Raw genomic sequence first — 24,704 nt, 5'->3', positions numbered from 1 at the left:
AATAAACTCCAAATGGCTGAAAGACTTCAATATACGACAGGACACCATCAAACTCCTAGAAGAAAACATAGGCAAAACAGTCTCTGACATCAACATCATGAATATTTTCTCAGGTCAGTCTCCCAAAGCAATAGAAATTAGAGCAAAAATAAACCCATGGGACCTCATCAAACTGAAAAGCTTTTGCACAGCAAAGGAAACCCAAAAGAAAACAAAAAGACAACTTTCAGAATGGGAGAAAATAGTTTCAAATGATGCAACCGACAAGGGCTTAATCTCTAGAATATATAAGCAACTTATACAACCCAACAGCAAAAAAGCCAATCAACCAATGGAAAAATGGGCAAAAGACCTGAATAGACATTTCTCCAGAGAAGATATACAGATGGCCAACAAACACATGAAAAAATGCTCAACATCGCTGATTATAAGAGAAATGCAAATCAAAACTACCATGAGATATCACCTCACACCAGTCAGAATGGCCATCATTAATAAATCCACAAATAACAAGTGCTGGAGGAGGTGTGGAGAAAAGGGAACCCTCCTACACTGTTGGTGGGAATATAAACTGGTACAGCCACTATGGAGAACAGTTTGGAGATACCTTAGAAATCTATACATAGAACTTCCATATGACCCCGCAATCCCACTCTTGGGCATCTATCCGGACAAAACTCTACTTAAAAGAGACACGTGCACCCGCATGTTCATTGCAGCACTATTCACAATAGCCAAGACATGGAAACAACCCAAATGTCCATTGACAGAGGATTGGATTCGGAAGAGGTGGTATATATACACAATGGAATACTACTCAGCCATAAAAAAGAAGGACATAATGCCATTTGCAGCAACATGGATGGAGCTAGAGAATCTCATACTGAGTGAAATGAGCCAGAAAGACAAAGACAAATACCATATGATATCACTTATAACTGGAATCTAATATCCAGCACAAATGAACATCTCCTTAGAAAAGAAAATCATGGACTTGGAGAAGAGACTTGTGGCTGCCTGATGGGAGGGGGAGAGAGTGGGAGGGATCGGGAGCTTGGGCTTATCAGACACAACTTAGAATAGATTTACAAGGAGATCCTGCTGAATAGCATTGAGAACTTTGTCTAGATACTCATGTTGCAACAGAAGAAAGGCTGGGGAAAAAATGTAATTGTAATGTATACATGTAAGGATAACCTGACCCCCTTGCTGTACAGTGGGAAAATAAAAAAAAAAAAAAAAAAGAAAATTCACTAAGTTATCAAATTCTATTTGGTTTCTGTTTCCACTCTTATTTCTCAGTTTTTCTTCTCCTCTTCCCATTCCTTGGGGGTATTGCAAGGGTAGAGGGGGAGTTAAACTGTGCTTTGTCATGTTGTTTAGTTGACATCTTGTGAAGGCACCCCCCTCCCCCCCACCACACCCAATGGGGCTGTTTTGGAAACTTGGCATTTGAAGAAGACAAATTCTGGAGGGCTTAGAGGAGAAGGTAGGACCTGTGGAATTGTGGGGGCAGGAGCTATTGAGAGCTTAGAGGTGGTTCCAAAGGGAATGGAGATGGGAAGGACTGGGACTCAAGCAAAGCTTAACCAGGGAGTTACCTACCTGCTTTTCTTGTGAACCGGCAATAGAACAGCAGTGCCACAGCAGCAAGGCCCACCAGGCTGAGCAGCCCCCCAGTGACACTGGTGGCAACAGAGCCACTTCTGCTCCCTGTCATCCCTGGGGGCGGAGAGCAAGAGTTAGAGGCTTGTGGTCTTGGACTTTCCCAACACCTGGAACTGATGTCTGGGAGAGAGGGTGAACCTAGGGGCACTGGACTTCTGACATTAAGCAGGTGCAGGTGTAGTCCAGGGACTAGCTTCTTTCTTGGTGGGGAAGCTCATGTCTATGGTTGATGCCAAGGCTGAGAGTCAGGATGGATGGTGCAGCTGATGAGCATTCAATTCAATGGTCCCCTTTGGCCCCTCTCTCCCACCCAGGGCTTCAGAAACATTTCTAAAAATAACAATTTAGAGAACTTCCAGCTTTGTGTACTTGTCCCTGAGAAGCACCGTTCTGGTCAAGCATCTCAAGGATTATCAGAGTGTCCTTGGAGGAAATATTTTGTCTACATCTGTGGCTTGGGCACAGGAGACTTACCTGTGATGGAAAGTGTCACTGCCTCACTGCACTGGGGCCCCAGGTCATTGTCGGCCTCACAGGAGTAGTTTCCAGAATGTTCTGCAGTCAGTGAGAGGTTGAAGGACTCTCCTTGTCCAGAGAGGGACGTGCTGCTCCCCAGGGTGACATTCTTGTGATAAAACTGGTATCGGATTGGGGGAGAGCCTTTCTGGACCTCACAGTGAAGCTCCACCACGTCCCCCACCACAGCCTGAGCCCTGGGAGCCCTGAGGGTGAGGACAGGGCGAGACACTGGAACTGAGGGAAAACAAAAAGTCAATAGAAATTCCTCCTTCTAACATATTCATAAAGGACAAAAAAATACTATAAACAGATAATAAAAAACAGATCTCAGTCTTGGAAAGTAGATTGAAATGCATATCATAGAAAGCTAATGACTGGAGTCTACAAATAGCCTTCAGAATATCCAACAGCAAAGTGTGAAAAGGGTATGAACCAGCCCCAGACATCTTGATGAGATCTTGGATCCTGGGCTGGTGTCCCCACATCAAGCTGCTCATGTGACTTTGTCTCTATTTTTTTTTTTAGGGCTGCACTCGCAGCATATGGATGTTCTCAGGCTAGTGGTCAAGCTGGAGTTGCAGCCACCAGCCTACACCACAGCCACAGCAACACCAGATCCAAGCCACATCTGCAACCTACACCAAAGCTCACGGCAACACCACACCCTTAACTCACTGAGCGATGCAGGGATTGAACCTGCGTCCTCATGGATACTCAGATTCATTTTCGCTGAGCCACAACGGGAACTTCTGTCTCTATTTCTTATGATACCCAGGGACTCATCTAAGAGAGACTAAGAGTAGCAGCCCATTTTGCTGTATTACTTCAGAGAGCGTTTGCATGCTATTTCATGGTTTTCTGTTTCTCTGGGATGCATCCTGGGAGCACACCCTTTTGCATATCTCCTTCCAGGAACCTTTGAGTCTGCAATACACCATATCCCCTGTGCACCCAAATCATAGAATTCCAGGACTGAGGATGACCACGATGTTCAACTAGTCCAATTTCTCCACTTTATGAGTGAGGAAATTGAGGTCAATAGAGGGAACTATCTTCAAAGCCAAGACGGAGCTCCCATCATGGTGCAGTGGAAACGAATGGACTAGGAGCTATGCGGTTGTGGGTTTGACCCCTGGCCTCGCTCAGTGGGTTGAGGATCCATCGTTGCCGTGAACTGTGGTGTAGGTCGCAGACATGGCTCAGATCTGGTGTTGCTGTGATGGTGGTGTAGGTCGGTAGCTGTAGCTCTGATTTGACCCCTAGCCTGAGAACCTCCATATGCTGAGAGTGAGGCCCTAAAGGCAACCCCCCCCCAAAAAAAAACCAACAAGAAACAAACAAAAAAAAAACAAAGCCAAGGCTGGAATCTTCATCTCAATAGCCCTTAGCATACTTTTGCTATAAAGGTTTAGCCTGTAGGGGATCATCCTGACACAGATTCAGAGCTCACAAGAAGTGGTTTTCCTTCAGTTATTATACTTAATGGCAAGATGTAAAAGAACAGCATAGAAATGAAAGAATTTGATTGATGGGTGGCTATTTTCATCCCATGTCATCCTGCTTCATCTCTGTGTCCCCACTGCTTTAAGAATCACTTTGTATACTTGGATTGGTTGGACATCCTTAAAGACTATGCACCTGGCTAATATTAATATAGAATGGAGAGGGGGCACCTGGGCCAGGGATCAAATCTGAGTTTCAGCTGTGATGTACACTGGCTGTGGCAACTCCAGATCCTTAACCCATTGCTCTGGGCTAGGAATTGAACTTATTTCACCGCAGAGACAATGATGGATCCTTAACCTGCTGTACCACAGCAGGAACTCCCTAGTATAGAATTTTTAATATGGAAATGTGAGGCATATTTATATCCCTGGTAAAGAAAGAAGTTCTGAGTAGGAACTTGATTGGAGTCAATGAGCGAAAAACCTGGACAAAGAATGGCTTAACTGTTTTTGGATCAGAGAAACTTCTACTTAGAATTCTTTAGTTTCCTCTTTGTATTGAAATATATTCTATGTTATAAAAACCTTTTTTCCATTTTTAGTGAGGAGTTTTGATCACGTTCAAGCAGGATTTTTTTTTTTTTGTCTTTTTAGGGCCGTACCCGTGGCATATGGAGTTTCCCAGGCTAGGGGTCGAATCGGAGCTGTAGTTGAAGGCCTACCCTATAGCCATAGCAACGCAAGAGCCGAGCCACATCTATGACCTACACAACTCAAGGCCATGCTGGATCCTTAACCTACTAAGCGAGGCCAGGGATGGGATCCTCATCCTCGCAGATACTAGTCAGGTTTGTTAACCACTGAGCCACAACGGGAACTCCTCAAGCATAATTCTTGAAGTGTGCTACTGGGAAAATCCAGGTTCCTGAAACCCTAGCCGCAGGAAGGATCCCAGACTTTCAACTGGAGATTCTGTAGACAGTATGTATACTCAGGGCTGTGACACCAGCAAATAGGCATTCTGGAGCTCCATTTCAGCTGCCAGGGAGAGAAGGCAGTTAGTCATTGGTTGTGCTGTTCATTGGCAGAACCAACTCACCTATGACACTGAGTGGCATTGCCTCACTATCCTGGACCCCCAGGCCATTGTCAGCCTTGCAGGAGTAGTTTCCAGAATGTCCTGTGGTCAGGGAGAGGTTGAGGGATGCTCCTCCCCCAAAGGGTGCTGAGCTGCTCCCCAAGGCAACATCCCCGTGAAAAAACTAGTACAGGATTGAGGGAGAGCCACTCTGGACCTCACAGTGAAGCTCCACCTTGTCTCCACCACAGCCTGGGCCCTGGGAGCCCTGAGGGTGAGGACAGGGCGAGACACTGGAACTGAGGGAAGAAAAATAGTAAACCATCAGTTCCTACTGTTTAAATATATTCCTCCCTAGAAAAGGCATTTCTCCAGTGGTGAGAAACATATCATCCTTGCTCTCATGAAGCCTGCAATCTAGTTAAGATGATGGGCAGTAATTAAATAGGAAAATGTTTTTCTTAATTTTTAATGACCTTGTGACATCACTCAGAACTTGGCTATAATTTCTTCTGATCTAAAGAAATAGCATCATTTGTGTGGTGTTATATAGTTTGGAGTAGGTCGACATACAATCGCAAACGTGTTTGTGGAATATGAAAATAAAGATCAAACTGAAACCCAGATATCTGAGAAGGCAAAAGACAATTGGGGAAAAGGAGAAATCAGTTCAACAGAAGATGAGGAATAGGAGAGACCTGTTGCTTAAATAGCCAGCGATATAACTGAGCCTTGGCTGCATCAGAAATGAGGCCCATAAGAAAATGAATGTTGATCATATTATTGGCTCATTTTTTTTTATTTATTCATACATCAAACAATGAGCAATGAATTAATTAACTGAGAAATTAATAAGTCTCAGGAACTACACAGAATGCTGGGGATTCAGTGGTGAGAAACATATCATCCTTGCTCTCATGAAGCCTGCAATCTAGTTAAGATGATGGGCAGTAATTAAATAAAAATACAAACATAGAATTGAAACTTTGATAACTGAGAAAAAGTAAAGGATGGGATGAAATATATAATACTGGGGCCTGATCTAATATCAGTTAGTCAGGGAATGTTTCCTCATGAAGTGATATTTGAATTAACCAGGTGGAAAAGGAAATGAATAATGCAACAGACAGACAAACAGTATGTTCAAAGGCCCTGAGTTGGGAAAAAGGTTGCAACTTACAAGTTATTGAAACAAGATAACAGCATCATGAAGAGAAAGGCTTAAAGAGTGCCATGAAATAGGAGGCTGGAGAACTAGACAGGGTTTTATAACCCATTGTTAGGATTTTGATCCCTCCTCACAAGGGGAAGTCTATAAGGGACATGAGATGATCGAACTTACCTTTTTAAAATATCATTCTGCTAAGAAAAAATTTTATTATATGTATTTATACCAAAATGTCCTTAGGAAAAATTTCTATTTTATATATTTATACCACTATATACATTCTATTAGATAGATAGACATAGAATATAATAGAATACCACTCAGCCATGGAAAAGAACATAATTTTGCCATTTGCAGCAACATGGATGGACTTGGAGGGCATTATGCTATGTGAAATAAGTAATACAGAGAAAGATAAGTACTGTATCATATCACTTAAATGTGTAAACTAAAAAATACATCAAACTAGTGACTATAACATAAAAGAAGCAGAATCACAGATATTCAGAACAAACTAGTGGTTACCAGTGGGGAGAGGGGAGGGGGATGGGGAAACAGGAAGGACAAACTATTGGGTAAAAGACAGTCTCAGGGGTGTATCATGCAACATAGAGAATACAGCCAATATTTTGTAATAGCTGTACCTGGAGAGTAACTTTTAAAAATTATATGAAAATTTGAAAAATTGTTTTATTCACATTTTAAAAATAATTAAAAGAACATTTGATCTCAGTGTACAAAACAGAAAGAAGTGGAGTTGAGTGGTGGCATTGCAGTAATTGAAATGATGGAAGATTTGACTGGGATTGTGGCAGTGAAGATAGAAACACAAGATCCAAGAAATATTTTGGAAGGAAAATCAACAGGACTTGACTGCCTGTGTGTGAAGACCAAGGAAGAAAAATGTCAAGGAAGACTCCTGGGTTTTTTCTTTGCATATCTGGATGAATATATGTGTCTTTCACAGAGGTAGGGACACCTGGAGGAGGTCTGGGTCTGGGGGGGTATGCAGTTTTAGAGATGTTCAAGTTCATGACCTTTTAAGAGACATGTCATTTGCAGGTGCTCAGGTGGGAGGTCTCTTTTGGAAATAGAAGTTTAGGAATCATTCACAGATGACATCCCCAGGATCATCCAGAGAAAGACCATATATAAAGAAGAGGGGCACATGTAGGATGAAGCTCTGGAATGCATCAATGCCTTTACAGTTTATCTACAAAAGGAAGAGCTAATAAAGGAGACTGAAGAGGCGTGGCAGAGAAAGGAAATCCAGGAGAAGGTGAAGTCATTAAGCCAAGGAAGGGAGGGCTTCAAGAAGAAAGAAAAGGTAGACAATATGGATATTTCTGTGAGATCAAGCAAGATGAGGATTGGAAAATGGACATTGGATTAAAAGGCATGGAGGTCATTGGTGACTTTTGTGAGCAGGACATCTTGGTATAAAGGTCAGAAGAAACCAAATGTTAAAACATATTGGGTAATGAGGAAATGGAGACTCTTTTTGGGAGCTTAGCCACAATAGAGCAGTGGCTGGAGGCATAAGTGAGATCAAGTGAGGTTTTTTCCTTACACACGAGAGATATAGCATGTTAAATGTCAATGGGAAGGATCCTACAGAGCAGGAGATTTGTGGGGGGGAATATAAGAGAAAAAAGGATAATTCGTTGTTCAAAGTGAAAGAAAGGATGGAACCTAGAGATGAAATTGAGATTTTCACCTTTCATAGGAAATAGACTTTTATTCTGTACCTTAGGAAGAGGAGGGATGAGTTACTAGGTGGATCCAGAGACAAATCCTCAATATGGTGGTGGGAGTTGAGGGTGTGTCTGTCTGGGAGGAAGTAAAGGTATTAATGAACTGGAGGTTCTGTTATGGTTGGAGGAGTTTAAGAAGGAAGGGTTGAAGATTGTGGTCGGGTAATTGGAGCAGCAGTATGCGTATGTGGGAGTGGGTGGATGGTGTGGAAAGGATGACAAGCCTTGGTTTGAGTGGATCACCTGTGTGGACCTTAGAGTCATGGAATGATGGCAGAATGAAGGGTAGAGAGGAAGTCTATGAGTGGGGTGCCAAGCCTGCAGTGAAAGTGGAAAGTAGGCATGACTAGGAGGTCAGCCCACGACAGGGTTAGGTGGGAGAGAGAGTGCTATAGCTAAATGACAGGTAAGAAGTCAGGAGAATGATGTTGAGAGGTCTTTTAGTAAGAGTTTTGGGTGGAAATCTGAGCTGATCTGAGACAACGGCAGCAGAAGCTAGAGAGAAATTTACGAGAATTCCTGAGATATTCATGAAAGAATGAGTTGGCCTTTTTATTGATTGACAGAGGAAACCCCACTAAATCTCTTTTGAGGTGACACTGAACTTTATTTTCTTGCTGATCATTGTAGGCCAGGATGCAATTTGGGTTTTAAAAGTCTTTACTCCTCCGTTAGGGAACTTGTGGTCACAGTGGCAGCAATGTTGCAAGCAGGAGAGGCAAAGTAAGCAAGGGGAAGGTGCAAGTTCCTGAAAATGTAGAATACAGAACTCTCAGATGGAGGCTGTAGGCAGTAGGCTTGCAATGATGTCACATAGCAAATGTCCCTGGGGTACCTTTCATCTTGGCTACTGGGAAAGGTGGGGGAGATGGTCTGTCCCTTGTTGTGCTATAACTGGGTCCACTTACCTCTGACACTGAGTGACACTGTGTCACTCCACTGGGCCCCTAGGCTATTGTCAGCCTTGCAGGAGTAGTTTCCAGAATGTTCTTCAGTCAGAGAGAACCTGAAGAAGGCTTCTTTAGAGGACACTGAGTTGCTCCACAGGGCAACATCCTCATGATAAAACTGGTATCGGATTGGGAGAGAGCCCCTCTGGACCTCACAGTGAAGCTCCGCCACGTCCCCCACCACAGGCTGGGCTCTGGGAGCCCTGAGGGTGAGGACAGGGCGAGACACTGGAACTGAGGGAAAAAAGAGTTAGTTGACACCAGCATCTTTCCCCATTTCCTTTACTTTTACTTCCTAGAGGTAACCTATTTGATTATTTGGTGACGCCTTCTAGATATTTTCTAAGTATAAGAACACTCATTCACATCAACGCATAAATAAATGCATAAACCCCCCACGTACACACATGATATATATACACTGGCCTACAACAACCCTGATTTTTCCCCTTAGCAAAATATCACTAACACCATTCTATGTTATTACTTAAGGATCCATCTCAATCACTTAAAAAAAATCAGCTTTATTTATTTGAGGTATAAATTACTTGCATAAAAAGTGATTCAAATTTAAGATTTGATAATTTTGGAAAAATATTGCTTGGTTATTTTTAACAACCACAAAGCATTCCATTGTATGAATTTACTATAATACACCTAAGCAACTCCCCATTACGAAAATTTATTGTTTTCGAATTCCAAATAATGCTACATTACAAAATTCTGTATCTGTATCCTTGTACTTTGTCAATGCATTTCTTAGGATAAATTCTTAGAAGTGGTACTTCTTGGATGAGGTATATGGCCTTTTCAATTGACGATTATATAATACTAAATTGTTCTTCAAAAATTTCAACCAATTTACACTTGTGCCAACCATGTATATAAGAGTTTGTTTCCCTTCAGATCAATTATAGTTATATAAATGCACAGGCTTATTTTTCTTATTATTTATCCTTTCCTGGTATTAAACCATACAGTTTTTCTATCTCCACCTGAAGAACTGACTCTTTCTATCCTATGGGACCTCATAGTTTACTTCTTGATTTTTTAAAAAAATTTTAATGGCTGCACCCACAGCATATGGAAATTTCTGGGATAGGAGCCACAGCTGTGACCAATGCTACAGCTGTGGTAACACCAGATCCTTTAACCCACTGTGCCACCAGGCCAGGGATTGAGACTGCACTCAAGCTGCTGCAGTCAGATTCTTAACCCACTGTGCCACAGTGGGAACTCCCAACTTCATTTTTTATGGACGCTGGTGAACCATAATCCAGTCATGATGAGTTGTTGTCTATAAAGTATTCAGAAGTTATGTACAAAATGAAAATTTTGAAATCTGTCATTATTTTTTTCTAAATTAAAGTCAATTTTTTGTTCTCCATTATGAGAAAATTGGTTTTTTATTTCCTCATCTCTTTCTGACTGATTTTTCTTTGATACATGTATTTTTTTTACATTTTCAGCCTGTATAATAGTTGCTTTCTAGTCTGTAACCATAATTCTCAAATTGAGCAGCCTTTGTTTTTATGTCTAAATCAGTGGTTTTCAACCCTATCTGCGCAATATTTTCACCTGAGGATGTGTTAGAAAAGGCCCCATCTGAGAGATTCTGAATGTAATTGGTCTGGAGAGGGCTTAGTAATAAGTCTTTTTTCAAAGTTCCTAGGTAATTCTAATACACAGCCAAGCCTGAGAACTACCGATCTGAATAGATTCAGTATTCACTTTTCATATCACAGTTTCCTTGTTTTGAGTCTTTTATATTGATTCATATCTTGGCTGGCTAGGGTTTGTCACCAAGTAATTTTTCAAGAAGGTTAATGGGTAATAAGTTCCCTGAATCCCTGGGTGTTTGAAAATGTCTTTTTGATTTGACATAAAATTCTCAGTTCTCATTCCCGGCCTGAAAGTGCAGGTCCAGACATTATTCCTCTCTCTTTTAATACTGACTTCTGTGGGAAGTCTAAGACTAACGTAATATTTTTTATTTCTGAGACGACTGCATTTTTTTTTTTTGCTGTGATTTCTCTCTCTCTCTCACACACACACACCATACACAAGTGTTAACCTTCAAATTCAATAACCTCATCAGAATATATCTTTTGATCTACATATTCAAGTTTTCTTCATTCTGGGAATGTTTTTATTACATTTTTGAGTTTTCTCTTTAGACAATTATCCACACTTGTGGTCTCCATCATCTCATCTCCATATTTTAATTTTTCTTTTTGCCTTCTTTTGTGTCTTTCTAATTGCATTCTGTATTATTTTCTCCATTACATTAACAGATTTCAGAAGTATACATTCTCTTCTTACTGCTTCAAATCTGGATTTTATTTCTTAAGTAGCTTTGTTATTTTCTTTGGTTTGTCCCTTGAGTTATATATATATTTTTCTTTCTTTTATCTTATCATCTCTTTTTTAACTTTTTTTTTTTTTTGGTCTTCTTAAGGCTGCACCTGTGGCATGTGGATGTTCTCAGGCTAGAGGTCTACAGCTGCTGGCCTATGCCACAGCCACAGCAACGCCCAATCTGAGCTGTATCTGCAATCTATACCACAGCTCATGGCAATGCCGGATCCTTAATCCACAGAGCAAGGCCAGGGATCGAACACACAACCTCATGGGTCCTAGTCAGATTCATTTCTGCTGTGCCACGACGGAAACTCCTTCTTTAACTTCTATAAATTCCACTTTTTATTTTTTTTCTGCAGTCCATATTTTCTTTAATTACATTGAGCATATCCAGAAATTTTTTTTGTTTCCTAAAGCAATTCTACTTCTTAAAAGTATTAGATATTTGGTGCTCTTTCTTTCCTTTTTGTACTTTTAAATGCATCAATGCAAAGATTCATCTATTGCACTTTTTTGTTTATGGATTATCCTTTAATGAATAAAGTTATATTCAGAGTTTTGTATTTGCTTGAGAATGCTGTGTGTGTTTGTGTGTGTGTGTTTCAGTGACTCACAGCTGTTGAAAGATTCAAAATGGGTATATCTTATTAGCTCACATTCCCACAAAATTTCTATGTCTTCTCTTTGTGGTATATTACCTTAAAAAAAAAAAAAAGAAAGTCTGCATGACTCACAATGAAGCTGTTCAGCTCAACTTGTTTGCTCATTTAGGGCTCGTTTATTTCTTCTCAGTTGATGTAAACAGATGCAAAGATTGATGTTCTCTCCCTGCTCATTTTTCCCTCATCTCACCTCAAACACTTTTTGTGGATGGAATTACAAATCCTGACCAAGAACCTACTCTGTGCCAGACACCACGTAGGCAGAGAGATGAGGTGCAGACCAGAACTGACAAGCTTCCATTCTCATGAAGTTTACATTCTGCTATTGAAGAAGACAGACACGAAACAGGAAACAATGAGGTTTTACGTATTGCTCAATTTCAGAAGAAAATAAAACATGATAATAGACAGAGGATGATCTAGGCCTGGGACTTTCCTATATAGACTGGGTTCAGGCTTTGGAGCCTGAGTCTCAGAGAATTTACTTTTTTTTTTTTTTTTTTTTTTTTTTTAGGGCTGAACCCATGGCAAACGGAAATTTCGAGGCCAGGGATGGAATCGGAGCTACAGCTGCTAGCCTATGTCACAGCCAAAGCAATGCCAGATCTGAGACCTATATCACAGCTCACATTAACAAGGGGTCCTTAACCCTCTGAGGGAAGCCAGGGATCGCACCCATGTCCTCATGGGTACTAGTAGGGTTTGTTACCACTGAGCCACAATGGAAACTCCTACATTTCCTAAATAATCTCTTTATCCAACAATTTATATTGTGGTAATGTCTCCTTTTGGTCATGTTTTATTTCCATGGTCTGAAGCAAGATCTCTAAAGGAGCAAGAGATCTTTCAAATCCACATGGTCCCAGATAGGACCATAGTAATAACTCCAAACGGACTCATGGGTTCCTAAGACCACAGACTACCATAGCAACTCACCTACTTTACGAATTCTGACCAGACCGCCCTTGTGGTTACAGTCACATTCTGACTAACTCCTGCTCCCAAAGCCCTAAAAGTACCTCCCCTCACTCCCCACCCTATGGTCAAGGTGGTGTCCTCTCTTGCTTTACCAGGTAAACAAGCCCAGTTTCAGAGCACGCGCAGATTTCCCTGGTTGTCTTGTCTGGGGCTTTGATGTGTGTTAGACTCTCCCTCACTTCATTTCGTCCAGAGCGTCATGAATTCATGGCCTTTGGGTTCTTATTTCAACTCAAATCGCCAGACTTCTGGGGCTCTAAGGGACACTCATTACTGTCTTTTCTAACTTCTGTAGACAGAGAGTTTAAAAGTTTTGCCTAAATGATGAACTAACTATTTTCATGGCCAGGGCTAGTCAGGTTTCCTGAGGCACTCTAATATCACACAGCCCAAACAAGGTGTTTTTCATGTACGCTAGCTCTTTCTAGGAAACTGCAGAGGTCCTGCCATGCACATAGTTCCTAGAAGAAGTATTACCTTATGATATAGTTCATTGAATGTTATGTTGTCTCATGTAACCCTGCTGCCTTGGCCATAATGTGCTGAACTAGAAGTGGGCCGGTGGTTTGAGGACTTTCCATGTGTAGATTTGCCAGGGGTCTATGAGGTGTCTTAGAGGCTAGGCTGTTCCACTAGTTAGACTAGAAGCCCTGCTTTGGCAGTGAGCCACACAGCCTTGGCAGTTGGGGCCGACACTGAAATACAGAGCATGGTGTCATACCCAGAAGTTCAAGGCAGTTGGTGCTGAAGTAGCAGAAGCTTTGAGTAAAGATGAATCATAAGATAGAGGGAACAAGAGTGCAGGGCACGTAGAGCAGTAAGAACAATGGGACAGAAAGACACAGAAATAAAATAGCTGATGCGCCTAGGAGTAGAGAATAATGAAACTCATCGGGTATAAGTATAATCTGTTTTTGGAAAAAAATTATATTCTGAGAGATCTCTCAGTTGTTATTCCATGGATCTGGATATGCTTCTGTTACTTTTTTTTTTCTATCTGTAATATTAGTTTTTTTAAATTAATTTTATTGAAGTATAATTGGCTTTGATTTGATTTTTTTTTTTTTTTTACCTCCCTGGGTATTCCTATAACAAACTTTTACTCACTAGAGACTCTGGGATCTCTTTTCTTGTGATCTAAAATGGTTTGATATACTAGATGCAAGACTTTTCTACCCATACTTCTGCTTTTCTGACAAGAAAACTGAAATTTCACTCTCTGCTAGACAAAGCTCCAAGTGTAAGCAGAAACAATTTTGCTCCTAAAATTACACTTTTTCATGGTTCCATGGGAAACCATGAGCTGTACACCTATGATTCATAGACTTTTATAAATGTATGCCATACTGTAACAAAAATTTGAAAAACATAATCTACTGAAAAGACACAATTCAATGAGTTAAATCAAGGGATCACGGAAAAAGAGAAAACCAAATGAGCTGGTTTCCAGGAAGCCACTTCCTCTCTCCCCTTCACTTTCAGCCCTCTTTAAACTACTATGAGAGCTTGAACTGCTTGAGAATGTTTTGGAGAAAGTGAGGTCTTGCCCACTACTTCATCATATGACTGTGCTTGTAGCTAAATTAATGTGTGTTAATGGGGAAATATGAGCTGCTTTGTGCATTGAGTTAAGAGAAATTGGCTTGGAGACTGAACATACAGGGCCTGGGAAGATAATTTAAGAAAATGAATTCATTTGGTGAAAGCTGCAGAAGGTGCTACTCAAGGGTCTGGTTGAAATAATGGAAGGATGTGTACCAAGCCCACGGGGAGCTGGTTCTATGAGAAGGCATAGGTTGATTGGGATGGAAAACTGGAAGATCTACGCAGATCTTTAAAGGGGTGGGTATGAGAGGGATCTGACTTAGGGAAGGGTCACTAGCAGGAATCCAGGGCTTACCGACAACTGAGAGGCCCACAGGCTCTCCGTACTGAGGGCCACGGCCATTGTCAGCTGTGCCGTAGTAATTCCCAGAATGCTCTGTGGTCACAGCGAAGCTCATTTATATTCTTCTGCTTGTGTAGTCAGCACTCTGTGGCTAACTTTAGGGGATGTGACTCAGTTCTTACTTTCCATCATCTATCAGTTCTGCCTTATCTGAATTGGCCTTCACTATCTCTTGCTTAAAACTCTCTTCCCTTGGTTTCACTTGGGCAGACACTCCCACAGTGTCTCTTTTCTCAGCCACAGTCCCTCCCTGTGTCCTTCCTTCTAGGCAGAGACCGCCCTGACCAGGGTCTGGCTAATGGGACACTCTCTCCTTGGGCCCTGTCCTCTACTCCTGGATCCTCCCCAGACCGGTTCTTTTACCATCCATTCTCTATCCTGCAGCTGGAGTGATCTTCCCCAGGATTAAAACCCATCGTGGATTATCCAGATTATCCTTTAGCATAAAGCTCAAACCCTTACCATGGCTTCTAAGGGCTCCTAACCTGGCCCTGCCTCCCTCCCCCACGCCTCCTGCCACTTTGAACCACTTCTCTCTGCTGCCGTAATAGGAACCGACCTCCTACCAGTTACCTGAACACCTCCTCCTTCCCGCCACACAATTCTTTAGCACCTGCCTCTACCTGGTGCACAGCCTCTTTCCTCCTCCACCAACCCCTTGCCTCTTCCCTTGGGATGTTTCCACTCATCCGCAGGTCCCAACTCACACATGAACTCTTCTAGGAGATGTCCTCTCTCCTCCCAGTGCAGATTGGCATGCTCTCCCATTTGCCCCCACAGGCTCTGGGTACTTCTCTACCTTGGGTTGGTGTTTGCCCTGTTGCTCCTGTATATCTGCTATTAGACATGAAGGGCTGTGTGCACAGGGCCATGTTGGTCTAGTCTGATGTATCCTTAGATGTCAGCACACTCTAGTGTACAGTATATATGCAATAATTATTTCTTGGGTGAATAAATGGCCCATCCTATAGAACCTCATGCATCTCTGAGAGCATGTGATAACGATGTCCTGCCTCCAATTTCCTTGAGTCTCTGGATGTCAGGAGCACAGCTTCTGTCTCTTTTATTTGATGTCTCCCGCCAGGCTTCCCTGAGCCTTTCCTTTATAATCTTTTACACAACTGTTGTGAAAGGGACTGGACTCTGGCTTATCCCCCGGCGGGTTCTGTTTTGGGCAGTGTGTGTGTGTGTGTGTGTGTTTTGGGGGGGGTCTTTTGTTTTAGTTTTTTATAAAAGAGGAAACTGTGGCTGTTCCCAGAACCAGCCAGGACAGGGCTCTCTGCCACTCATACAAGCCCAGGTTACACTACTCCCTACAATTGGGCTTGGAATTTGGTCACACACAGATGGTGCAAAACTGAGAGTCCAGGCTCGACAGAAACTGTTTTAGCCTCATAATTAACTGACAACCACATTTATGGCCTCCGTGGTCTTAAGCCAAGCAAGCAGAGGTGAATTCATTTAGGCTCACAGTGGCGCTGCCTGCCTTCGTATCTTATGTGGTTATATACACTGTAAATGACCAATATCTGCTGTTAAAGGGGCAAGAGGCAACTCCATGCCCCTGGGAACTGATTCTATGCTACAGAGAATAATTTAATGAATGGAAATCAGGAATCTGGGAATTCACAGGAGATGAGGAGGGAAAGAGACAAACACTTGGCTCCTTAGAGGTGGGGGTCCAGGGGGAGAGAAAGCTGCTGTGCATTTGGCCCAGTGGTGTGATGGCCCCTGAGCTGCTCAAGGAACTGAAGGGTCAGGGAGTCAGGGTATCGAAAAGGACACTGTGTTGGCCAGAGGAAAAAGCAGGTGGGGACACATTTCTGGAGGGGTCACGGAGAGATGCCAGGGATGGGTAACTGACAGAAGAACCTAAGGCTTACCGGTGACAGAGAGGCCCGTGGCCTCACTGTACTGAGGGCCAAGGCCATTGTCAGCTGTGCAGTAGTAGTTCCCAGAATGCTCTGCAGTCACAGTGAGTCTGAAGGACGTTGTTCTCCATATAGTGGCTTCTACCTTTTTGAGCAACATACTTTCATGATAAAACTGGAAGCAGATGGGTAGAGAACCTCTCCGAGCTTCACAGCGAAGGCTCACCTCATCTCCCTCAAGTGTCTGGGCTCTAGAACGGCTGAGTGTGAGGACAGGATGAGAAGCAGGGACTGAGGGAGAGAAAAACTGAGTCACCAGGTGCTTCTGCTGCTTCCTGTAGCTTTTAGTCGGTGGTCAGTGAGATGTCCATTCTCATGTCCCTGGCCCTCGGAACAGCCTGGCGCCTACCAGATGTTTCTCCCAGCTCCCTCTCACTCTCCACGTTGGTCTTGCCCTTCTCATCAGCCCTGGAACTTCTCTCTTATCTCCCCTGGTTAGGTCACCTCACTCCCATTTTCCAGAGGAAATGGCATTCTCGGGGAAGAAGTCCCTTATTTGGCTGCCACCAGACCAGCGCACTTACCTTGTCCCTTCCCTCTGCCACAAGACCCTGGAAAAGTTGTCTCCTCACCTGCCCAAGCCATTCTGAGTCTTCTTGTCAGTGCCTGCACTCCACTTCTGCCTTCATAGTGGTTGCACTCAGGGCTCTACCCTTGGCCCCTTTCTCTTCCCCATCACATAGTCTTCTGGGACCCTCTCTGCTTTTCCTATACTCGTCCTGCATCCCTGACCCTCTCTATTTACAGATAAGAAAATTGAGTCAGGAAGTGGCTAGGAGATCTGCATGTGGTCACTTAGCAGACTGTTTCCAGGGTCAGACAGGACCTAAGTCTGTCTCCTGACTGCCGGTGCAGGGCTGAATCACATCCCCTTCAGAAAAGTGAAACTGGAGTTGGCCCCCAATGAAGGGAAGAGCACAGAGCTCTACAGAAGCTATTTTCCTCTCACCACCACAATGGCCTTCTCAGCTCTCAGGGGAGAATGGCGTTAGGTCAAGGAAGTGATGCAGTTTGCCGCTCTTCTTACCACCATAGTCACACACTTGGAATAACTGTAGCCTACATGGACTTACACGTTGGTTAGTGCCAATAATTAATGGTTGACTGAGCAACAGATACCTCCTTTGATGTTTTGGGAACTACTAAGATTGATTGGAAACTCAAGCATCTGGGGATTCAGAGGACATAGAAGGAAAAGAGGAAAACGAGGAATTCTACGGATGTCAGGGACGAAGGAGGGAGAGAGGGGAGAGGCGGAAGGGAAGAAGAGAGGAGAGGAGAGAGTTGCTGTACACACATTAAGGGGTATGTTTGTATCTGAGCTGATCAAGGAATAAGGCCCATAAAATCAAGACACATGTTCAAAGAACTAGGAGCCAATGGGGGTATTCAGACAGTTTTGCAGACTGATTTCTGTTACTTCTAAATATGTGAAGCCTAATCCCCAATGTGACTGCATTTGGAAATTAAATGGCGTATGGAAGTGTCCAAGCTAGGGGTCCAATCGGAGCTATAGCTGCTGGCCTATGCCACAGCCACAGGAATGCCAGATCTGAGCCAAGTCTGTGACTTACACCATAGCCCACAGCAACGCTGGATCCTTAACCCTCTGAGCAAGGCCAGGGATTGAACCTGTGTCCTCATGGATGCTAATCAGGTTCATTTCTGCTGTGCCGTGATGGGAACTCCGGAAATAGGGTTTTAAGGAAATAAAGTTAAATGAGAATTTCCCATTGTGGCTCAGTGGGTGAAGACCTGACTAGAATCCATGAGGATTTGGTTTTGATTCCTGACCTCACTTAGTGTGTTAAGCATCTGGTGTTGCTGCAAGCTGTGGTGTACATCACAGATGAAGCTTAGATCCTGCACTGCTGTGACGGTGGCTTAGGCCAGCAGCTGCAGCTCCCATTCAACGCCTAGCCTGGGAACTTGGGACTTCCACATGCTGTAGGTGTGGTCCTAAAAAAAGGGAGGGAAAAGTTAAATGTGGTTATAAGGATGTGGCCCTAATCAGACAGAACTGGTGCCTTATAGAAGAGCAAGAGGTACCAGAGACCTCTCTCTCTAAGGGCACAGAGGAAAAGTCTTGTAAGGACACAGAAATAAGGTGGCAAGCCAGAAAGAAAGCCCTTATTAGACATCAATCCTGCTAGCACCTTGATCTTGGACTTTCAATCTCAGAACTGTGAGAAAATATATTTCTGTTGTTTAAATCACCATCTGTGGTACTTCGTTATGTTAGCCTGAGCAGACTAATATAGATGACTGGGGAAGAGGCAGGAAGCAGGTGAGGGAGCAGAGGAAGCAGGAAGAGGAAGGTGAAAACCAGGAATAGCTAGACTGTTTTTGACTGACAGAAAACTCAAGGACCAAGTCATCCTAAAAAGGCAATGTTGAACTCTGCGATTTCCTTTTGGCCAGAGTTGCTGACCTGACAGAAACTTGACCCTGAAAAACTTTCATAGCTATGTTAGGAAAGTTTTGGTCAGACTGTGTATCTTACCGTTGATAATTCACTCCTCTAAGATGAAGCTTGGATCCTGCACTGCTGAAAGTGTAGTCACAAGAAGGAACTCAGATCTGCCAAGCCAAGGCAATGAGCCTGACATGGTGCCATGGGGGCCGAAAGCCTGTGAATTTCTGTAGCTGCAGCCTTTAGACCTTGTGGCAGGGTGGGGGGTGGAGGTAGATATACAACCTTCCCTCAATTCTGGTGGTTAGAATTAACTCACTCACTCAGAAAGTGGACTCTCATTGCTGGTTGCATTCCCAGGCCATTGTCTGAGCTTAGGAGTCATTCCCAGAATGCTCTGTGGGCAAGGAGACTTAGGGATTCTCCTCTATTCTAAGGGCAGGGAGTCCTCAGGATGTCAGCCTCATGATAAAGCTGATACAGGATTGAAAGAGAGGCTCCCTTGGCTTCACAGTGAAGCCCTATCTCATTCTTTCCAGTAACCTATGCCCTACTAGCCCTGAGGGTGACAAAAAGACATGTCATTGGGACTACAAGAGACAATGAGATAGTAAGGAGGGTCCCTCTACATCCTTAAATTAAAAAGGATTATCGAGACATGGCCTCAGATAGTTCCACTTCTAACATTCTATTTGTTCTGGCTTTATCCCAGGAGCCATTGCATTTAAACTGAAATGTAGTTTCTAAATACATTTATAAATGTATTTTGTTTGTAAATAAAGAGTCCAGACATAGGCCGATCACTGAGTACTTTCTTTGACCTCTGTTTTTAAGAGTTTCCAAAAGCTCTCCCAACACCTTCTGTCCCTAATTCCTCCTCCTGTTAGTCTCTAACTTCTGGTAAATTATTCAGAGCAGTAAATTATTGGCAACTCTGACATCCACTCCCACCCAATCACCCCAAATTCTTCATGAAGTTTGAAAACCATTCCCGGGAGTTCCCATTGTGGCTCAGTGGAAGTGAATCTGACTATTAGCCATGAGGATGCAGGTTCGATCCCTGGCTTGCTCAGTGGGTTAAAGATCTGGTGTTGCCATAAGCTGTGGTGTAGGTCACTGATGTGGCTTGGATCTCGAATTGCTGTGTGTGGCAAAGGCTGGCAGCTGTAGTTCCGATTTGACTCCTAGCCCAGGAACTTACATATGCTACAAGTGCAACCCAAAAAAGAAAAAAAAAAAGAAAGGAAAGAAGGAAGGAAGAAAGGAAGAAAGAAAAGGAAACCCATTCCTTAAATGATATCTAGCAGGCGTACCCCTCACACTGATGGTCAATGTCTGGCTGGGAAAAGAGCGGTGATTCTTTCCAGCAGCACAGTAATACTCTCCAGCATGGCTGCTTTCCACTGTAGGGATCTTGAATTCTGTTTCTGAGGATGTGACAATCTTTGTATCTTTTCTCCAGGGTCTTTTTTTGAAGAAAGAGACTGTGATGGGCGCTGGAACCCCACTTACTGAACAGATGAGAACCAACTCCTTCCCTTCAAACACCAGTTCTGGGCGGGAGTATAGTCGGACATCAGCAACAATGCCTAAATGAATAAAAATGACATGTGGGATTCTTGGCATTGAATGAATCATAGAAGAAGAGTCACAGAATGGGAAGATCTAGGTCTTCTGACTCAGCAGGTAGTTGGCCTGGGGTGGAATGGAGCTTGTTCCTTGGGAAGAGGGAGAAAGTGGTGGAGAGACTGGTCCCTCCATGGCTTGGGAGATCTACTCCAGAATGATCTGGTGGAGCATCTGACACAAGGAACAAAGGAAACACTGCCCTCTATCCCTGATAGAGCACAGGCCAGTCATTCTGAAAATCATACCTGGTGCCCAACAGTGGTGTTGCTTGGGGGAAGTGCTGGGGATGGTGAGAGGGACAGGAAGACTTGGTTTGGGGTTGCACCCTGGATGCCTACAAGGCCCTGCGCTTGCCCAGCTTCAAGACTGAAGAAAGAGCGTGGAATCAGCAATAAGGATATGAATGGTTTAAGGATATGGATGGGAGAGCTTACACGTCTGAAGCAAGGTCCTGGAGCGACACCCCACTGTGTATGGCAGATGGCAGGCAGGACATGGTGGCAGTCTTTGCTCCCAGTGGGGTGGGAGAAAGATTGCCAGTTATAGTGGGAATTATGTCAGGTTGGCTCACTGGTTGCCAGGGAAGCCATCAAGGGGCCTCCCCTCACTGTCACTGCCCCTTCGATAAGCTATCACTACCTGGGACCTGGGGTGAGTACACAGGTAGGTTAGTCCTGTGCACAAGGGATACATAAAGTAGGCACAGTTTGAACAGAGAGCAAGAGAACAGCCATCTCGAGTGTCTTGATCATACACTTGGCATCAGATGTGCAAATTCTGAGGCTGGGATAGCTGTGGTTTTTAGTTGGAAATCACTCATTGGCTTGGAGTAAAAGAATTCTTCACAGCTCTGCCTGTCAATTAGATTTTCAAAGAAGGTAGACCCATGACAGTCCTCCTAAAAATAAGAAAATCTTGTGATGAAAGTGTTCCATGCTCCAGCTCATTGTGGTTTTACTATGAGGTTGGCTTGGAGCAGTGACTTTTTAAGTCATCCTAGGGGCTTGAAGAACAAGGGAACAGAGAGGGCATAGGGCTTGAGGTTGGGGTTCCACTGGTTATGCTGGGAGAGATCCCATGCTAGAAATTACTGTGTTGCCACTGTTGGGCAACACCCTCTCCACTTTCTCTCAATCTTCCAGTCTAAACTAGGGACATAAGAAACACCTAGCATCTGTGACTGGACAACAAATATTAATAAAAATCTAGGCAGTTTAGAAGAAAAATATCATAGAATATTCTCTTTTGCTTTGGAGTGAGTTTATGGAGAATGCTACCCCTGTCACTGCTTCTTCACCCAGGAAACCATGAACCCCATATTCTGCATCCTTCCTAATACTCAAACATGTTTTCTATGAGATAGGTCAAATTTCATCAGAAGGGGCATTTGATCATTGGTTAGCAGTCATACTTGAGGACTTATATAGGCTCAGGGACTTAAGGAAAAGCAGTTGTGAGTACAATGCCATCCTTAATGACAGCAAGTTGAACTATCTACTCCCAAGCTTTTGTCCTTTGGTGTTCTTATTTTTAAGTGTTCTGCTCCAGGCATCTAGCATTCTAGGATTCTGTCCATCTGGTTGAGCAGAGACCATCCAGCCTAGTCAGAGGGCTCTGCCATAGCCCACAGTTTATACCTATGGGTCTACCAGGGGGGAAAAACAATGCCAAGGAAGAGAATCTTCAGAGGGAAAAAAAGACTTGTATCTTGTGGTTTTGAAAGAAAAAGTAATCCCATCTCTCTTTTCTTGGACTTTCCTGGTTCTAAGCTTTTCTAAAGAGTCCACAGAATCGAGGTTTCTTCTCTCATACTGCTCCCATTCCTACAGGTATGAGAAGCCCTTTCCATAGGGACCACTGGCACATACTGATGTGCCACACTGCCCAGCTCTTCCCAGCCCCAGGCTTGGCAAAATTCAGAATCCACTGGCACTCACTTTGCACATTTATCTGCAATTGCTGGCTCTTTTTCTGGAGACGGGGGGTCACTGTCTGTGCCTCACACCTGTAAGACCCTGAGTCTTCTCTCTGTATGGTGAAGATTTGAAGTTCTGGGGAGGATCTCCAATATGACCATGGGGATGTGTAATCTCTGAAGAATCGGAACTGGAGTTGGACATCTGGTCTCTGTGAAGAGAGCTGGGTCTCACAGGTCAGGGTCAGTGTGCCCTCCTCGGTGGGCTGGGTGGAGCTGGCTTTCAGCACGGGACTTGGAAACAGTTCTAGAGAGAAGGATCACAATAACCCCCCAGAGCAATGAGACTTGGAACTGTTCTGGAGAAAACCACAGTTCATCCTCAGCAGCAGCAAGCACAGCATATAAAAGCAGGCAGAAGGATGCCATCCTTCAGCCCAGAGCACAGTTGTACTTTCTCTGTTCCTTGTGGGAATGCACCCTGAGCTTCAATGATATTTCAGTCCTCCCTTTTTATCCTCTGCAATCTCAAGGGGTCCTCCTTTGGACTAACCTATTTCACAAAATAATGAAGGCTTTACCTTGAACTTCTATTTTGACTGCATTTGAAGAAATAGTTTCACTGTCTTTCTTAAGTCCAGTACATCGATATTCACCATTGTCCTTCAGACCTGCTTGATAAATACGGAATTCAGAGGTTTTTTTAGGGACTCCCAAGACTTCTCCATGTTTGTACAGTGTCATGCCATTCAGTTCTGTGTTTGCCTTTGCTTGGCATCTCAGGACCACAGATTCTTTTTCAAACACATAAGGCGGTGCTTGCAGTATCAGGTTGGCTGTAAGAAACAAGAGCAATTGTTTGTTTAATCCAATTGTTTCTCTTTTCTTTTCATTCTTAAAATAATTATATTTTCTTCTTTTCTGGTTTTAAAATGAACACATAGGAGTTCCTGTCGTGGTGCAGTGGTTAATGAATCCAACTAGGAACCATGAGGTTGCGGGTTCGATCCATGGCCTTGCTCAGTGGGTTAAGGATCCGGCGTTGCCGTGAGCTGTGGTGTAGGTTGCAGACGTGGCTCAGATCCTGGGTTGCTGTGGCTCTGGCATAGGCCGGCAGCAACAGCTCCGATTCGACCCCAAGCCTGGGAACCTCCATGTGCTGCAGGAGCGGCCCTAGAAAAGGCAAAAAGACAAAAAAATAATAACAATAAAATGAACACCTATGGCTTGAGAACATTTGGAAAGCAGAAATATAAATTAAAATCTCTTATCATCTCACCACCCAGATTTTGGCTTATATTTTCCAGTTTTTTTTTTCCTATGTGTATGTACATGAGAGTCTTGTGTATATATTTATTTTTATGAAATTAAAATATTTATCTATTTAATAACTTGCTTTTCACTTACTTGTTACCAACATTCTGTGTCATCAATATCATTCCCCTAATCTGGTTTTCAGTGACCACAGAGTTTCTCTTCAGTGGCAGTAATGTAATTTATTTAATGAGTTTTCCTTTCTTGATCATTAAAGTTCTTCAATTATGGTAGTATACATTTAGGATTATTTCAGCAGGTAAATTCTTAAGAGGGGAATTGTCAGGTCAAGGAGGATAAGTATTATCTTTTCTCCTTGCTACTATACTGCTTACTTGTTCACTAAATTAAAGAGCCTTATAACTAGAAAGATACTGCTTCAAATTCAAAACAGGTAGCTTTAGGACAGAAATGGAAATCTCTCTCTCTCTTTCCCTATTTACCCTCCTACCTATCTATAAAATATTAACAAATCCTCTATACATAGATTCAGAAGGTATTCAAATAAATTGCTTCTTAAATTTCCTTTTACCTGAGCAACTTGTAAACTGTATAAATTCCTGGGTATATATTTCTATAGCTTTTAATTTAATAAATATAGGCTGGGTTCAGGGGAACTTTATTATTTCTAAAGTTTTCTTTTTTCTTTCAATCACTTCCCACCTGAAGAAAAGAGCAAGTGCACAGCATCACTTGGGGGTGAATCCTGGGCCTGGCATTTGTACTTTCCAGTTTCGCGGACCTCATGGGTATTTCCTGGGGTTTCACTTTGTATTTCTTCCTCAAGGTACCAACGGTACAATTTTATTTTCTCTGGTGCATGGAAGTGAAATGTGTTGCAAGTCAGCATCACAGTCTCTCCTTGGAAGAAGGTGGTCCATAGAGGATGAAGGGAAATGACAGGTTTTGGTTCAGTTGCTGTGGAAGAAAGAGAAAGAATCTGAGGTGGAGTGGCCTGCAGTCCACATCAC

At 43.1% G+C, this 24,704-nt stretch overlaps 1 protein-coding gene across 3 annotated transcripts in view; it reads right to left on the bottom strand.

Annotated features, from left to right (window-relative positions):
* FCRL5 (Fc receptor like 5) overlaps positions 1 to 24,704 on the bottom strand; it is a 42,387-nt gene that overhangs the window by 7,684 nt on the left and 9,999 nt on the right. The window contains exons 3-10 of one of the 3 annotated variants that reach the window (XM_047784237.1): positions 24,397 to 24,651; positions 23,001 to 23,255; positions 22,442 to 22,726; positions 20,189 to 20,464; positions 16,415 to 16,693; positions 8,541 to 8,816; positions 2,143 to 2,421; positions 1,606 to 1,722 (exon numbers count right to left, since the gene is read on the bottom strand). In XM_047784237.1, the coding sequence (XP_047640193.1) occupies positions 1,606 to 1,722; positions 2,143 to 2,421; positions 8,541 to 8,816; positions 16,415 to 16,693; positions 20,189 to 20,464; positions 22,442 to 22,726; positions 23,001 to 23,255; positions 24,397 to 24,651 (2,022 nt within the window). The remainder of the gene's footprint in view (positions 1 to 1,605; positions 1,723 to 2,142; positions 2,422 to 8,540; positions 8,817 to 16,414; positions 16,694 to 20,188; positions 20,465 to 22,441; positions 22,727 to 23,000; positions 23,256 to 24,396; positions 24,652 to 24,704) is intronic. The other 2 variants (XM_047784238.1, XM_047784239.1) reach the window with 2 other exon arrangements.

The sequence above is a fragment of the Phacochoerus africanus genome, chromosome 6, assembly GCF_016906955.1.
Source record: "Phacochoerus africanus isolate WHEZ1 chromosome 6, ROS_Pafr_v1, whole genome shotgun sequence".
Lineage (NCBI taxonomy): Eukaryota > Metazoa > Chordata > Mammalia > Artiodactyla > Suidae > Phacochoerus > Phacochoerus africanus.
Note: the sequence above shows the minus strand (reverse complement) of the source record. Positions and strands in the feature narration are given on the sequence as shown.